This window comes from Diadema antillarum, unplaced genomic scaffold, assembly GCF_040938485.1.
Source record: "Diadema antillarum isolate AM-2024a unplaced genomic scaffold, OU_Dant_1.0 seq00000708_RagTag, whole genome shotgun sequence".
NCBI classification, from domain to species: domain Eukaryota; kingdom Metazoa; phylum Echinodermata; class Echinoidea; order Diadematoida; family Diadematidae; genus Diadema; species Diadema antillarum.
In genome coordinates, this window is record NW_027271612.1 from 965082 (window position 1) to 982298 (window position 17217).

Here is a 17217-nt window from a genome sequence, read left to right on the forward strand (position 1 = left end):
TCAAGCTTTGTTCTCTATGATACATCTTACTACCTACGTTCATTGATACTCCTAAAAATGGTTCTGCTTTAATAGATGAAAGAACTGTACAATGCTATGGTAAGTGCCTGCGGTTTCAACGTTTCAAAGATATTCATGTCAAGAACTCTGAATATTCTTGTTGCTGTTATCTGTACAGAGTCATATTGATTAGCATCAGAATTATTTGGGTTCTGGTGAAATGGCAAGATCGTTTCTCTAAATTTTGAATACCTGGACGTCTAAAAGTAGATGATTGAAATACTCAGGAAATAACGTCAAGATAAGTTTTGATTTTCAACAGCCATTGCACTTAACAACTTTTAAAAAAAAACAGAGTTTACACATTTTGTTTGCTGAAGGACATTGATATTTTTATTGAAACAGAATTCGTTCATTCCATACATTTCATGATATCCTTTGACATAAATTATTTCGGTCCAGCAAGATTATACTCTTATATAAAGTATTTTATGCAAGTAAACAATCTTTGAGATAGCCAACTACATTGAGGATCACTTATTATCCCTAAGCTCAGAATGTGTTTTGTTTTGTTTTGTTTTTTTTCCACCGGCGATATGCAAATACATTTCTTATTCACTTAATTCTTCCCTATGTGTCCGTGGCTATTTTTGCATGAATTTCGTTAAACAATACACATATACCAAAATCAATATTTTCTTGACGTAACTATGTTCACTAGCAAGACGAAGTGCTTAACTATAACAAGAAAGGGCTATTGGAGACATCGTGTTCATTCCAATTAGTCTAGAAATGCTTTAAAGTGCGGGCATTGAATATAAAAGGTGTAATTACAAAAGAAAATAATGCGATTATATTCATCTATTCATAATATTTCAGACGCACATGTACAGAAGAAATAGATTAATTTTTTTTTGTTTTTTGTTTTTATAAATCGTCATATACAATACACACAACACGTAACTGTCACATTGCGACATAACTATTGAAAAATCATATAAAATCAAGTATGATAAAATATGTACATGTATGAATATGTTTATCAATACATCAATCCCCGATCCAGTTGTTTTGCTTCTTTTTCTGGAATATATATGTTAGCACCGACATATACACATACACATGTCCATATCTCCATACTGGTGCACAAGATACCCTATGATATGAAACTCAATCCCATATTCAATTCAAAAAGAAATAAGAAATCAGGCAATTTATACATTTAAATTTTAATGAAACAGTGGGATTTGTCATAATCGCTGTCAAAAATCTAAAAAGAACATGATGTCATCACTTCACGGAATCTCCCGCCGAACCGCGCAAAATCTTTAAAATGTCTTTAAACAATGATACAGAATACTAATATTTTTGGCTTATTCTTTTTTTCGCAGTGAGATCTGTTCCCGCTATACATCCATGAATGCATAGACCTGAAAGGAGTGTAAAAATGAGGGGCTTTCACTAAAGAAGTAAGAAAAAAAAAAACAAATTGAAAAGTCGTACAAGCGCTTAATATACTTTATGCTAAATTGGTTTAAATGGCTCAAATAATTATATTTGCATAAGAATATACAAAAAAAAAAGTATGACACATCCTACTGCGTTTGAATACAAAATCCCCCACGAGATTTAAGCCCATCGTTCTGAAATCTGGGCCCCGTTGCATAAAAGTTACGGTCAAACGCAAGTCAAGAAGATCAAACGTACGTCCCAAATACTCCATTCTGATTGGTTGAAAATCAAGTTGCGTATGATTTTCTTGACTTGCGCTTGATCATAACTTTTATGCAACAGGGTACTGGTCTATATCAATTATAGTTCAATCATCACTGTGCAATAAGAGTAATTGGAAACACCTTGTGCCGAGCCAGTGCCGCTTCTTATATAGAGTTTTTCTGTTTCCTAAATCACACTGTCTTGGTCGTTGATGTAGGCATGGTTAGTCAATGTAGTAAGATCCTTCTCACTTTCCTTCGAAGGAAAGCTATAGAGTCCCGTATCATCTTCTACCCCGGAATCGCTGACATTCGATTTGTACTTGCCCACTGACGTGATTGCGTCTTTGTCATCCAGAACGCTGGTCTCAGAGGCGTCGTCTTTCGATCTATTCTTGCAGATGACCCGGGTCAGGATAAAGTTGACGAGGAAGGCGAGCATGCTTAGAAAGAATGCCATCATCATAGTAACGAATGGAACCCTTGCTGCCAGGGTTGACTCGGGCCTCGGGAATGCGCTTAGCAAAATGATGTAGGCGATGCCGGCGTTCTGTATGCCCGTTTCGAATGCAATGGCGAGTACCTGGGCCTTCTTGAGGCCTGCTATCATCGCGATTGTCCCGCCAAGAAGGGCACCGAAGAGGGGAAGCATTAGGGACGAGAGGTAGACATCCCAGGGAGAATAAAAGATGTGGAGCTGGAACGGAATGTTCAGCGCCCCAACGATGACGAAGGTACAAGCGACGAAAGGCTTTACGACCTTCTTTGCCTTCTTATCTGCATCGGGAAACTTGAGGCGAATGAGGATGCCGACGAAAAGAGGGGTGATCATGATCGCGAGTTGCATCGCGATTTGATCGAAAGGAGTATCAAGCTGTTCGTCCACGATGAAACGGATGTAGATGAAGATGTTGAGTGGCATGGTGCCGAGCGCGAGAACGGACGAAAACGCCGTCATCGTCACGCTCAGCATGTAGTCTGCGTTCATAAGGACGCTCAGGTTGTTGCTCATATTCCCTCCGGGACAGCAGCCGGCGAGTAGGAGACCGACCGCCGCAGCAGTTTCCATCTGTAGCATCTTACCGATCCCGAAGGAGAGGGCTGGCATGACTACGAACTGGCAGAAACAGCCGATGGTGATGCCAAGTGGTCGGCGGAGGCATTCCCAAATAACTTTCAAGTCTAGCAGGATTCCCATTAGGAGGTAAGTAATGACAATGGGGACATTAAACAGGTAGTTGACGATCACCTGAAACTGGCTTTGGTTAAGAGTCACCTTCACCGGAACCTCTGCCCTGACTGTAGCCTCCATCGACCCAACTTCAGACACCATGACTTTAAGACTGGACACGCTGAGGTGGCGCCCGCGCAAGACCAGTTTGTACGTGGTCGGCAGCGTCGTGTTGCTGTCCAGCGGAAATCGCACCCCAGAGCCGTTCGTGATGACGAAGTCGAAGTTGCTGGCGCTCTCGAAGAACAGCTCACTGCGTGGTCCATCGTATTCGACGAGTGTGAGGTTGACATCGACTGACTGGCCCTCGTTGACGAAGACGTCGGTGAAGTTGTCGAAGGATATTTGGGCGAGGGTTGACGATGCCGCCCCGATGATTGTCATCAGGAAGAGCAGACGACACAACTGGGGAGCCATTTCTTCTTCTTCCTTATCTGAGGGAAATATAGGCAATGCATCAGTTAGTTCAAATGTTCTATTCCATTCCCGTATAATCATAGTCGTTTACATTGCATATTTCTTTTGACTAAATACCATAGCCTCAAATGGCAACTGAAATTCAGCAAAAAGTTATCCTAACTTTAAATCACACTTTTCTAGAAATATCAGATGTAATTGTGGACCTGTATAACCTATGGAACACTTTGCTTCACCGTCATTATGTTCATACGTAATGTGAAAATAGCAATAGAATTTCATTTCGTAGAAACGCTGAGGATTTTCAGGATGTCAGTTTAACTAAGCACATCCGCCTTCTTTTCCAATGTAGTTAACACTGAACTCAAGTTAATATCTTTGACTATTCATAATTGTAAAGGCACCTAAACTTGCATTTTGAAGTTCACCGAATTTCATCCAGAAAAAAAAAAGTTTGTGGAAGTCATGAAAAAAGATGTGACACTTATCGTCTTTTTCGATTGCCACTACAATGATCTTTTGCAAGTTTATAAGAAGACACTTTCAAGATGAAAATAGAAACAATGAGGACTTTCTTGATTTAAACATAATTCTGACAGTATCCCAGTTCCCCCGTCATGCCAGAAGCATAACATTCTATGGAGCCCTCATAACGTGAAAAACTAAATAAATAGAAAAAAAAATCATAAATTCTCTCTGGTGTGTCCAGTCAAACTTTTGATGAATCACATTTTCTTCAATGATGGCGTGGAAAATACTTATCAAACAAATTACAAACAAACTCACGTCACACACACAGACACACAAGACTCACAAGCAGATTGCTACAGAGGCAAAAATGGAAGACATTTGAACATTACACACGTCCCACTTTCTCCCGCTTATACTGAAGCAAGATGGGGGGGGGGATTAAAACAGGCTTACTACAGGTAATATTCATTACATATATTGCGATTTGCGAAAAGTAGATTTATTGCTTTTGTATCTCATGACAAGTTAAACATGACTGCTTCGTAACAACTCCTCGTAATATCAGTCAGAGGTTGCAAAACAAGAAGTCAGCAACTAAACTAATGTTTAACAACTATCGAGGCAGGCTTGCATTTTTTTTCCTGAAAGTAGTCGTGATATTGCTCGCGTCTCACAGTCAGATTTAAGGTTAAAGATCAAGAATATTCAGTGTTTGCCGTCATAATCATGTGGTACAGCACTACCTCAATTAATTTCCGACAGAGTACCGTGTCGATGTTTTGCGGTGGATAGTGCCCTGGAGTGTGTCCTTGGAATACGTTGTGAGCTGCGTCGACAGAAATATATTGCAGAGTCAAGCTCACCTGTTGATTGTTAATCTCATCTAATCATCTATATTTCATGTCATTTACTTTCACTTCCCCAAAAAAAGGGCAAATCCATTAAAATGTGTGCATATACATAAATGAATCACTGCAGCACTGAAATTACGAAAAAAAAATGCCGTGAACAAAACACAATTTCTTATAGCTATTACGTGTATCGGTGCAAAATTGTTGTAAAATGGCGGGACTACTTGTATATAATAGAAAAACGGGAATTCCGGAGAAAAATGGTTTCGTTACAATGTTACTCACGGGATTGCCGACAGGGTGAGTTCTATGCTGACACCGCCTGTCCAGGATCTCGAACAGCTCTCTCTAATGCGGCGCGGCACTGCTCGCACATTTTAGGCCTGAGTCTCTCTCTCTTTCTCCTGTCCAATGTTATGATTCCTTTTTTTTATTCATAGTCGATCTGTATGGTCTGTTTGGAGAGACTTATTAAACAGAACTTGAGCAATCGAAAACTTGGCGACACCCCTCGATTACTTTGCTGCGTCATTGCGCAATGACGATGTAGTCAAACAACTGGAAGTAAAGAGAGGGAGAGAGGGAGGGAGAGAGAATAATCTATATGGGGAAGTGATTTCATAAAGGGCAATATTTCGCTAATACTAAACAAGCTATGTTCATGTTTAAATACGAGTGAGAACATTGAGTAGAGCCTTATAAAGATACTGCGTGAGGTTGCAAGTACAGAGAGGGAGAATGAGAGAAAAACTAAAAAGGAAATAAATAAAGAAAGAAAGAAAGAAAGAGAAAAGATAGACAAGAAAAGACGAAAAGTTTCCCAGTGAACATAACAATAGATCGATTAAATGGTTCAATACTCGCGCATTCGCTCTACACCTTCAAAATGTTTGCAAAGACCTATGTTTCTATATACCTGTGTATAGAACGATCTTGTTTTGACGCCAGTGAATTGTGGTGTCTCATGTGGTATTGAACTTTCTCATGGACTATGCTCAGGCGCGTCTATTCTGTACACCCTAGAACTGTATCGCAGAAATGTGTGTGCTATCAGCTGGTTCCAGGAGAAAGAAGTGATTTACAGGGGAAAAAAGTAAGAATTGGCGAGCTGACCGGGACTAGAGTGATTTCCTCGCAGTGTAGCTATGGCTGTGATCTTTGTGCCTTATACAATAGGCCTATGCAGGCTGATCTCAGCGGGGCGTGGTTTTGGACCATGAGATCACTGTACATGGTGCTACTGCTGACTAGGAAAATAAACCATGGTTTGTGATTTTCTAAGCTCCCTCCCCGGAAATAAAGGCCGGCCGGTGTCATGATTACAATTCTCACGAGATTGTGTTTTGTTGTTGTTGTTGTTGTTGTTGTTTTTTTGTTTCAAACACAAAAAATTATGTCAAATGTTGTTTGGGAAACATGCTGTAAATCCAGAATTTTTTCCTTGCATTCAATTTTTCGCGAGATTTTGCAAGAGCGAGAGCCAAGATTCGCGAAAATAAATGCACGCGAAAGTTCCTGTCTACATCACAGTGCATTCAATGGATGCCACTTTCAATACGGTAGTGACAATTTCATGACGCCAAAAAGCCGCCGGCTCCACAAGTTTTTACATGGTATAGGATTGTTTGTGGCACGACTGACGTACTCATATGCATTAGATGTGATATTTCGACCATTTTTTAAATCACTGCTCCCAATGGTGAAAAGTACCTTTAAATTAGAGTAATAGCAATTCGTGAAATAAAAACAAAAGGAGAAATGTTCAACACTTACTGTCACAGAATTGCCTATTTGCCTTTTATACATACCCTTTAAAGTTTTACAATCCTTAACAATCAATGTTTCCTGTTTTCCCAAAATATTGACTGATCTACTTTTCTGAGGCTTTTTTTTTTGTTTTATATACAAAGCAAGGTAATATCAGAATGAATTTCTTCTATATCATGTATAATGTTCTTTGAATTTGATTTGATTTGATTTGATTTTATTTTATTGGTTCCTGCATTATAGCATTGCTCATGCAGATACATACACATATATTATATACATTGTTGGTGCCATACATGATATATACATAAACATTGATTGTTAACAAAGTATAAGTTTCTTCATTGCCTTTAGAATATGCGGCAATACAGTTTTTCTTTTTCCATTGCCTTTATGTACAACAAAACATATCAGCGATGCAATGAATAACACAGAAGGGCTGCAGCTAATGCCCCAGTTACATATAAACACGGATGCTCAAGGATTTATACGGTGATCCGGGGAGATCCGGGGACGTCCGGGGAGATCCGGGATTTTGGTATGACTGTACACACGGTATCAACACGGCAGCTACACGGATAAGGCCGGAAGAGCGCGGCGTCTACACGGACAAGCACGGCATCTACACGGCAGCTACACGGATCAACGCGGCAGCTACATGGCAGCCGCACGGACCACCCCGGACTGATCTGCCAACATGGCAATCCCCGGATGACGCCGGATGTTTTTGACCTCCAAAAGTTGCCGTGTTGGCCTCCCGGCGTCAACACGGATCTCTCCCCGGATCCAGATCCGGGGTGGTCCGGGGTGATCCGGGATATATATGTGACTGGGGCATTAAGCATTGCTTGATTTGCATGCAGCCCTCGTACTTGTACATAATATATAACATAGAGGAAAATAGGGGGGAGAGATGACTTGCATAGAGATAGGATAGAAGAAAGGAGAAAGGAAGGGAGAGGTCTGTCTGCTTTCGCTGATACACAAAGTTAGATCACCTGGATCACTGAATAGTAAAGCATGGCAAAGTATTTTCTCACCGAGGTACGGGTGAACAGTTAGCAGGTCATGGTTGGTTACATAACATTACGCAATAAATTCAGAACGGCGATATTTCCACATTATAAGATCACTGATATCCAGAGAGCAGCATTGTCTTTACAGCTTTCTTGAAAGAATACATAGACTTTAAAGTTCGAATCTCTGAAGGAAGAGAGTTCCAAATATCGGGTCCAGTGTATCTGATAGATTTCAGAGCCATCACCGTTTTAGGATTTTGTAAATGAAATTTATCAGATTGCCTAGTGGGATAAAAATGTATGTCCTTGTTTAACTGAAATAATGAGAAAAAAGAAGATGGCAACTGACCGTTGTACAAACGAAACATAAAAAGTGAATTTTGCAAAAAAAAAAATCAATGTCATTTACCTTTAGTGTTTTTAATTCTACGAACAAAGGATCTGAATGGTCGCGACAACCTGAATTGGTGCATATACGTATAACTTTCTTTTGCAGAAGCAATATACTGTCATTGTGACTTTTTGCAGTTGCCCAAACAATGTTACAATATTAGATGTTCGATAATATCAACGAATTATAAAGCATAAATAAAATATTCTTTGGGACATAATACTTAAGCTTACAGAGTATAACGTCACACGAGACACTTTATCTAAGATGTATTGCACATGAGCATTCCATTTCATATTTTCAATCATAATATTAATATTCCAAGAAATTTGACACTTTCTTTATGTTCCAATAATATATATACCATCCACCATAATATTTAAATGGTGCATTTCATTTTTATGCTTCTTATTATGAAAATAAATGAAATTTGTCTTTTTTAAGTTGAGTGATAATTCATTGCTCTTAACCCATGTAGATAATTTCGGCAATTCAGTATAAAGTGTTCTTAGAAGCGACTGAAAATCAGAATTGGAACAAAATACATTGGTGTCATCGGCGAACAGAATTGACAATCATAGCCTGCTAATAGCCGCAGACCAAGGACTGCTCAATTCTCATTATTCAATATCAAGGGCGTACTGTAAGTGGTTGAAAATAGTGTGCCCTTAGCGGTGATCTCCTCCCCTCCCCTCCCCCATCCCCTCCCCTCCCTCCTCCCCCCTCCACCCAGCAGGACATTTCCAAGGGAATGAATACTCTTGTCAAAATTAAAAACATCTCAGTTATTGTAATCAGAGTGCCCCCATAGTGAGGATTATGGTTATTAAATATTTCCCCACCAGGAATCATCTTTAATGGGAATAAAACCTTTTGGAATTGAAACCTTCGAAATGAATGTAGATCAGATGTCCCGTTGTGAGGATTAATGTATACAAAGCAGAGTATAGTTCCTTTTATCGTTTGCAGAAGAGTTTTGAAACTGCCACATGAATGCAACAATAAGCTTTGACAGACCAGGGAAGTAATGATGTGATTCGAACAGTGATTGAACACTTTTCGTGTAACCGTGTATTTTGTTGGGTAACAATCCATTTAACCTGCAAAATGGCTGTCATGATCTTAAATCTCGAGTTTACAAACCAGCGAGAAATAAACGAATAGTTCTATCCTCCTAAATCACAAACTATAACCAGGGCTCGACACTAACGGTGGCCCGGTGGCCCGGGGCCACCAAAAATGAAGTCGGGCCACCAAATTTCCAAAAAGGGCAAATTTGGTGGCCCGCCTCGGGCCACCAAAATTTTTTGAAAAGTATGTCAATAAATTCGTAATTTTTTGCGCCGGAAATTAGCAGTTAATTTTGTTCAAAGGATGGCTGAAAAGGACTGAATGAATGCCTTAGAGTGAGTGTTGCAAGTTTGTTGAAGTTTATTTATGAGTAGATATGTCCATTCTAATTCTTACTATCATAAATCTTGAATATTTAACTCATTAAAAAAAAAGGACTTTTAGTGTTCTTTATTGTTTTTTTTCGGGACACCAAATTTTTCTCTCGGGCCACCGAAAATTTGAAATCTAGGATTTTGGTGGCCCCATCGGGCCACCAAACAAAAAAGTTAGTGTCGAGCCATGCTATAACAATTACAAAATAAACCGTGTTTGTTTTACGACCCTGCAACGTTCGAACAAGAAATTGCCTTGCTACCACGATAGACATTAAATTTTCGTCAGAGGAAAACAACAGAAAAGCAGTTAAAGGGATCGTATAGTTTTGGTTGAGCCTTAACTTCAGGTTTTTATCATTTTTTGGTGAGATAGTGAGAAACCTCTTATGAAATATGAAAGAGCATGTAATTCCAAGAGGGATTCAACGTTTATTTGATGAAAATTGGTTTTGAAATGGCCGAGATATCCAAAACAGAGCGATCCTAATAAAGTGTGGGACCCACACTTTATTACGATCGTTTTGTTTTACTTTGTTTTTGGATGTTTCAGCTATTCCAAACCCGATTTTTATCAAATAAACTTTGAATTCCTCTTAAAATGGTATGCTCTGTACTATTTCATAAGTGTTTTCTTGGTATCTCGCAAGAAAGTTAAAGCCCAATTTTCATCTCCACCAATACTGTACTACCCCTTTAAACATTTAGTCAGTGGAATCAGTATACGCTGTCAGTGCGAAGAAATATTCAGAGAAAATGTCGCTAATTCTGAAATAATGCACTTAATTTTTCCAACTCGTGTAACATCATGTAACACAAGTGTCTTGTGGGAATGTAGATAGATGGATACGCATGTAGTGCGTATCTCTACCTACCTTCGCATAAGCTCATAGTCCAAACTAAGGTAGTCGTCATAAAGATTAATGTCCTAACAGGAGAAACGTTTTCTCCTTTATAAGATACTGGTTTAAACTATAAACAATTTGTGGACCAGCTGGGCAATTAATGATGAACAGTGTTAAAGCTTTGCCATTCAATGGATATTAATTGATTTCGAATCAAATTTGAACTGATGCCTTTTATGTGGCATTTAGGAAACACTTAACGTGATAGAGGTTTGTTTGTTTGTTTGTTTATTTGCTTGTTTATTTTATTTGCTTCATTTCCATCTGAGAAGATGACTGGATAGCCCATATTCAGCTGCAATTGGTGGTCTTCCGTGGGATCCAGGTATGTTGGATGAAAAGCGGGAGCACTTCACCGGGCTTAACACCCTGCTCTTTGCGATGAATGAATGAAGTGGGATCCTTTACGTGCATGAGTTGTGACTCTTTCACACACGGGATCTTTATTTTATGTCCTATCCGAGGGACAGTGTTTACCCATTACTAGAGGGGACCGCATGATTACTCACAACTCGGGAATTGAACCCTGGTCCTGTTCGTGAGGTAGACGCGCTACCGATGAGCTAACTCACTGCCCTCGCGAAGATCGGTCACGTACGCTTCACAACTTTCTCAGGTGCATCTCTTTACAAAAGGGCGAGGGGCTCCAAACTTCAAACTTTTACCTGTCCAATGTTTTTCACAAATAGGCAAAGAGGACTTCGTCATACCAGAGAGAGAGAGAGAGAGAGAGAGAGAGAGAGAGGGAGAGAGGGAGAGAGAGAGAGTGAGAGAGGGAGAGAGAGAGAGAGAGAGAGAGAGAGAGATGGAGATATTATTTAATGGCGTCATTTATGTACAGTTTTATGGTCTCCTCCAGAACCCACGCCTCCAAAACAATGCATGAGCCATATTTTAGTAATAATCTAATTTAGCATATCACACAAATGTGAGAGAGCAAAGATCACACTTTTTCAGGGAGCTGCCTTTTACAAATTCGAGGGGGATCATGGCGATTCAATCATACAATATAAGCGTGTGTGTGTGTGTGTGTGTGTGTGCGGGTGTGGTTGTGGGTGTGATGGTGGGTGTGTGCGTACTCATAGATACGTATCCTTTGTTGGTTCTGTAAGTCCTTGTCGTTTTCTATTAATAAAGGATATATAGAGATATTTCTTTTTGTTGTATGGAAATATTAATAAGGAGAGACTTTTCTGCAAAGTGAACATTTGGGGCGGCGGAACCAGTAAGAAGGCCCGGCCAGTGGGCCCCATTTTGGTCCCAAGAGCCCACGACCCTCGATGGTTCCGCCCAGGGATTATTCCCGTAGTGGGTGGGGGTTACTTTAATAGCATTGTCTGTGATTCCCATCGGCCTGCAGCCCCACCCCAAACACGCACACATACAAACTCAAAAAGTTCCTGAAGAGTATGTGCAAATGAAAGCGACAGTGAGAGAAGAGGGAAAATGAATAAAAGGGGTTTACATGTTGAATAAGAGCATTTCAAATAGACATTTCTCTATGTATCCTTATTCCTTCATTACACACTGCTCCAAATCAATATTTTGTCTGATCATGGAGTGCAAAGGTGGAAAGGCGTAAAACAAACAGAAAGAGTGGACTCTTTGCTCTAAATGACGTAAAGACGTCTTATCTCTGGAGAGTGTAATAAAACAATCATTAAAATGGGCTAGTTAAATGCTGTTATTAGCGATTAGACATTAATGGTGGCCTGATAGTGAATCATATTTGTTATGCGCTGTCATGGGTGGAACATCTGAGGATATAATATGCTCCACTTTGGTAACATCACTTTTGAGAAAGAAAATGACAAATGATTCCATAATCATGACAAAATTATGGCATATTTAGTTCAATCGATACAGTATTTAAATGGATTCTTTTTTTTTTATTCTACACATTGTTAAAACCTAAGTGCTCTATAAATGTATGGAAATGATATTGTTCTAGAAAAAGCAGTCTTTGATCAATTTGCAAACGATTACCTAAAACCGAACTATGAGTATAGCAAAAGGTCTGGTGGTGGTGCATGGTGCTGAGAGTACTGAAGTATTAAAGTTCGGGTGATGTTCGTTATTTCGAATGTTCGTTAATCGGGCAATGAAACGAGGTTTGTTATACCGAAGGTTCGTCATTCTGAAAAAAAAAGGAATTTCATGGGAATTTCATATAAATACAAGTCCATTCGGCTAAAAATGAAGGGGGGGGTCATTATACGAACATTAAAGTAGTGATATTCTTAAGGGGTTAATTATTCCAAAGATTTTTGATTCCGCAAACGAAATAAAATTCGCTATTAGGAAGGTTCGTGAATCCGAACATGAACGTATAGACGTATTTACTAACTTTTGAACTTACCCGAACTTCGAACCTTTTTGCCCTTGGGTCAGCATTTTAATTCTTACGTAATGTAGATCATCGACATTATCAGACGGAACCCAAATTTAATTTCTCTTTTGGTCTCCTTCTGCAATGTCTTTTTGTGTTTGACCGCAATATCAAAGCCAAAAGAAAACTTCGTGATGATACCTAACGTTATTGTACATGAAGTTCATGACAGAAAGAGGGATAAAGAGAGAGAGAGAGAGAGAGAGAGAGAGAGAGAGAGAGGGAGAAGAACGAAGAGAAAAGTAAGGAGGAAACAACACAGAAAGAAAACTGGAAGCACAATAATATCAAATGTCGCCTTTTCGTATCGATCAGATAGCAATAGCACTGAATAAAGAATAAGATAAAGAAAGGCATGGGATGCCAGTCAAAAGAGGTATTTTAAAACCCTTGTGGCCCAATTTCTCATATTCCTACGATATATATTTCTGCATGGCCAGTATGAAGACGTTATTTTTCATAGATAAATATGAAAAGCAGGAAGCTCTTTCTTCATTTATTTCTCTATTTTTTTGCAATTTACTTAGAATTCCAGAGGTAAAGCAGATCTTAAGCTTTTATCAGAAGCACAATGAGAAGAAGAAGGCTCGTTTAACCTATCGGAGATGGTGGCTCTTCTATGATGCCTCTGAACAACTCCACGAATTTAAGGAAAAGCCTATTTCTTATTGAATCCCGAGTACGTCATCTAGTGGTTTGAAAGAGATTCGCTATTGATCGCCCTTGATAACAGGGGAAAAAAAACTCCTTTCAAAACCCCGCAGAGTCAGCCTTAGGTAGAAGTGGGTGTGCTTGTACTTGCACTTCACGTGTTACTATTATTGTTATAATATCCAATCGATTACTACTATAGGCAGACTTTTGGTATCTTGAAAGCTGCTATCATGAAAGGTATTGTGCAAAAACTGGTTTGATACACACACACATACACACACACACACACACACACACACACACACACACACACACACACACACACGTCAATACAAATACAATTGTACCATAGGCAGAAAAAAAGGGGTCAGTTTTTGATAACACTCTGTGCTTTTAAGTGGGTCACTCTTTTCCCTCGCTTTCTTTACTTGATGTTCTCATCCTTTCAATAGTAGGCTTAGATGTACTCCTCAATAAATGTTTGTCCTGTCCTGTCTTAAACTATTTTTGTGTTAAGTATTTGTAAATAAGTACTTTCATAAGAATCTTTTGAGTGGTTCACAATATACAAGCATGCTTTTTAGTGGACCTCTCAATTCTTTTTCCCCCTCTAAACATAACTTCTTTTTTTGCCGGTATGCATGTGTATCTTTATTTGTTAACTGTCATTTATCCTTTGCACAGTCGAATGTGAGCCAGTGATATGATTCTTGATTTATTGTGTGTTATGTTTTTTCTTAATGAAAATAAGTGAGTTGAATTGAACAATGAATTGAGCTGAATTGAATTGTATTGAATGTCATTACCGCACAGTAGTATGCATTGCTTGTGTTGTACTATTATGATATTAATTCTCATAATATGACTACTGTTTATTGTACCAGTACAACATTCATCTGCATAACTTTACCATGCATACTATGCATTAGTACTATACCTCTCTACTATACTTGTAGGGATGATTTGTCATATAATGTATTGCCTTTTGTTCGATAGAAATTAAGAAAAAGGATATTAAAATAAAAATCCTTCTCACGACGTTGATGGGTTTATAGGCCAATATCACGAATATCCACACAAATAAACAAGAACACTGACAACAACAAGATCAAATTTTCATGTTTCTTTAGTACATTCTATATTTACTTTATATTTAAGGAGTTATTATCAGTACTGAATCACTCCTACTCTCAGAAATTTACAGAGTTATCAATTATTAATAATTGTAAATTTCTGAGAGTCCGGACGTTCAGTGTCTTCCGAAAACGTGGAGAATTATTTTCATGAAGATTAAAAGGGTGATCAAGCGTAAAAGTTCTTCATTAAGATAATTAGATTCATACCATGCATCAGTAAATTATTGAGACATGGGAGTGAGGGCCTAAGTTTGACAATTCGATATTGAAATATGGTGTGTATATATTATTATAAAATATCCCTATTATTCATTTACACATTACACATAGAGAGAAAGAAGAAAAGAAACAAATTGAGATTTAAATAAATATTTAGCTCCTTTGAATCAGATTGTGTTGTGTTCTTGATAAGCATTAGTTTTACCAAATCATAACTCTTTTGGGGAAAAATGATTACATCTTAAGTATATCTTAATCTACATCTTGTTCGTCACATCATATTGTAATGGAAGAAATCACCAATGGTGACTCTTTTAAGTGGGATTGTTAGAGTTGCCAAGTTTGGGGAAAAGAGTTGCTTAATCATATATTTTGTTTACAAGAAAAGTCTGAAAAAAAAGTAAAATGATGACAGCGTTAATTGATGCGCATTTAATTCGAGTAATACTGGACAATGTGATTTGAAGTTTCTGATCATTCGACCATAATCTCAAGTTGTGAATGCAATTCGTGTTGCCATAAATTATTTTGACAAGTTCCTGTGTTCAACTATCTCTCATATTTCCTGCAAAAAGGCCTTTCCTACTAAATGTATCGTTTTGACATGTTTTGTATATGCATATTGACCAATACTTTTTGCTTTTAATGCTTATTTATTTGTGTGATGTTTCATTATCATTTCAATCATTGCATGTGTTATTCTTTTTGTCTCTGAAGTTTGTGCTGAATTTGTATTTGATTGAGTGCGGAAATAAACTAAATTAAACCATACAATCATTACATCTGAAGCAACATTCGTTCTGATTGAAATTTGCTACATAATATATATATATATATATATATATATATATATATATATATATAATTTATATATACATATATTTCTATTTCTGTTACTTCCTTTTGTTCAAGAAAAGAATATTCTACTTTCTCTTGTTTGAACTTTTCCCCTTTCCGCTGAGTAAGAAAAGATAAGAGTGGATTCATCATTCTGATGGCGATCATCATCAAAAGGAAAAAATAAGGAACAAGCAAACTCAAGGGGATTTCTAGACGAAAAATGTTTCGCTGTCTATAGCGACGAGAACTAAACAGAGGCTGTATCGATTCATTCGGATTTCAAGACAGGCGAGTTACGGCAGATAATAAACTTAATATACTTATTATTACAGTGAAAATGTTTCCAGTGCTTACGTATTGGCGGCTTGGATCAAAGAAACAATTCACACAATTATTTCTCGGTTATTTTTCTTACTGCGGGAGGTACCAAGTCTATCGTAAAAGTTGTCACTATAGAAAGGATAATGATTCTATAAAATAATATTGCAGTGAATACAACGGATGGGAATTAATTTCGTGCCCATGGGAGAATAATTCAAATTAAACTTCAGCTCGGTTTTATAAAATTAATATCCATCGCACGATTCTTTAGGTCATTCCCCGAGCCAAGAGGAAATCCACACAGTGCATAATTATAACATAGACATTATTACACGTCTAACTCCATTAGCTCTTCTATCTCTATCTAAAGCGTCTTTTATTTTACTTTGGCAAATACTGCACACTGAATTTGACAGGAATTGACTTCAATATAATTGCTATATGCGTATTACGCGCAACAATGTTAAAGTTTCAAGTTTATTTTTCCCCTTTCTCCATCTCAACATATTAGTCAATAGTCTAATAATGTCTAAAAGTATACAAGACACAACGACTAATTACAGATACGCCTACAGATTGGTAAAGTCTGTGGAACTTGAAAGATAGAGTTCTAATCTATACTCTAGAAAAATGGATACCATGTAATCTTGGAGCTCATGCCTGTTCATAAAACATTATGTTACACTGTCAAACATTAAGAGCAAAGTGGGTAGAATTTTATATCAGACAGATGCCATCCTAGGGCCTATACATTGCAAAGATAAGAAGATAAGATAAGATAAGATAAGATAAGATAAGATAAGATAAGATAAGATAAGATAAGATAAGATAAGATAAGATAGGATGAGGTGAGATGAGATGAGATGAGATGAGATGAGATGAGATGAGATGAGATAAGATGAGTTAAGATGAGATAGGACTTTATGAAACTCCATCGATCCCCGATCGGGAGTATGAGAGTCTCAACAAGAACATTATTTGCAATACTGAATACAAATGTTTGCGTAGTCATTATTAAACACACACACACACACACACACACACACACACCCCAAAGCTAGTAACTTAGTGTTTTTCTTGTTCCTTATTGTTCCATATTCCACATTTCCACATCACAATACAAAAGCATGGATGAATTGTCAAGTACAGCTTATAAGACAATAAAACATGTGAAATATGAGGAATCTACATAGAAGCATTGCTTGTAGGGTGTAGATTCCCTGATGCAGATGTGAGATTAATTCTTACTTGGTATATGCAATTGAAGGAATGACAATTTGTGAATTGGAAAAATATAAACGTCGAAGAATAAGAAAGAAAAAGAAAAAAAAACAAAGAAAACAATGTCCGCGGCACAAGATTTCTTGAGAGAATTGCGTGATCACCCGATCGACGTACAAGTCAGATGCAGTGTACAATCTATAGCAGGGATGTGTACAAAGGAAG

At 37.9% G+C, this 17217-nt stretch overlaps 1 protein-coding gene across 1 annotated transcript; it reads right to left on the bottom strand.

Annotated features, from left to right (window-relative positions):
• Window positions 1-431: 431 nt before the first annotated feature.
• Window positions 432-5082, bottom strand: LOC139737838 (ileal sodium/bile acid cotransporter-like). Its single transcript, XM_071648511.1, has 2 exons — window positions 4971-5082; window positions 432-3380 (listed from the first exon to the last, which is right to left on the bottom strand). Exon 2 carries the CDS (start codon window positions 3361-3363, stop codon window positions 1903-1905), a length of 1461 nt encoding a protein of 486 aa, XP_071504612.1. The 5' UTR covers window positions 3364-3380; window positions 4971-5082; the 3' UTR covers window positions 432-1902.
• Window positions 5083-17217: the final 12135 nt, after the last annotated feature.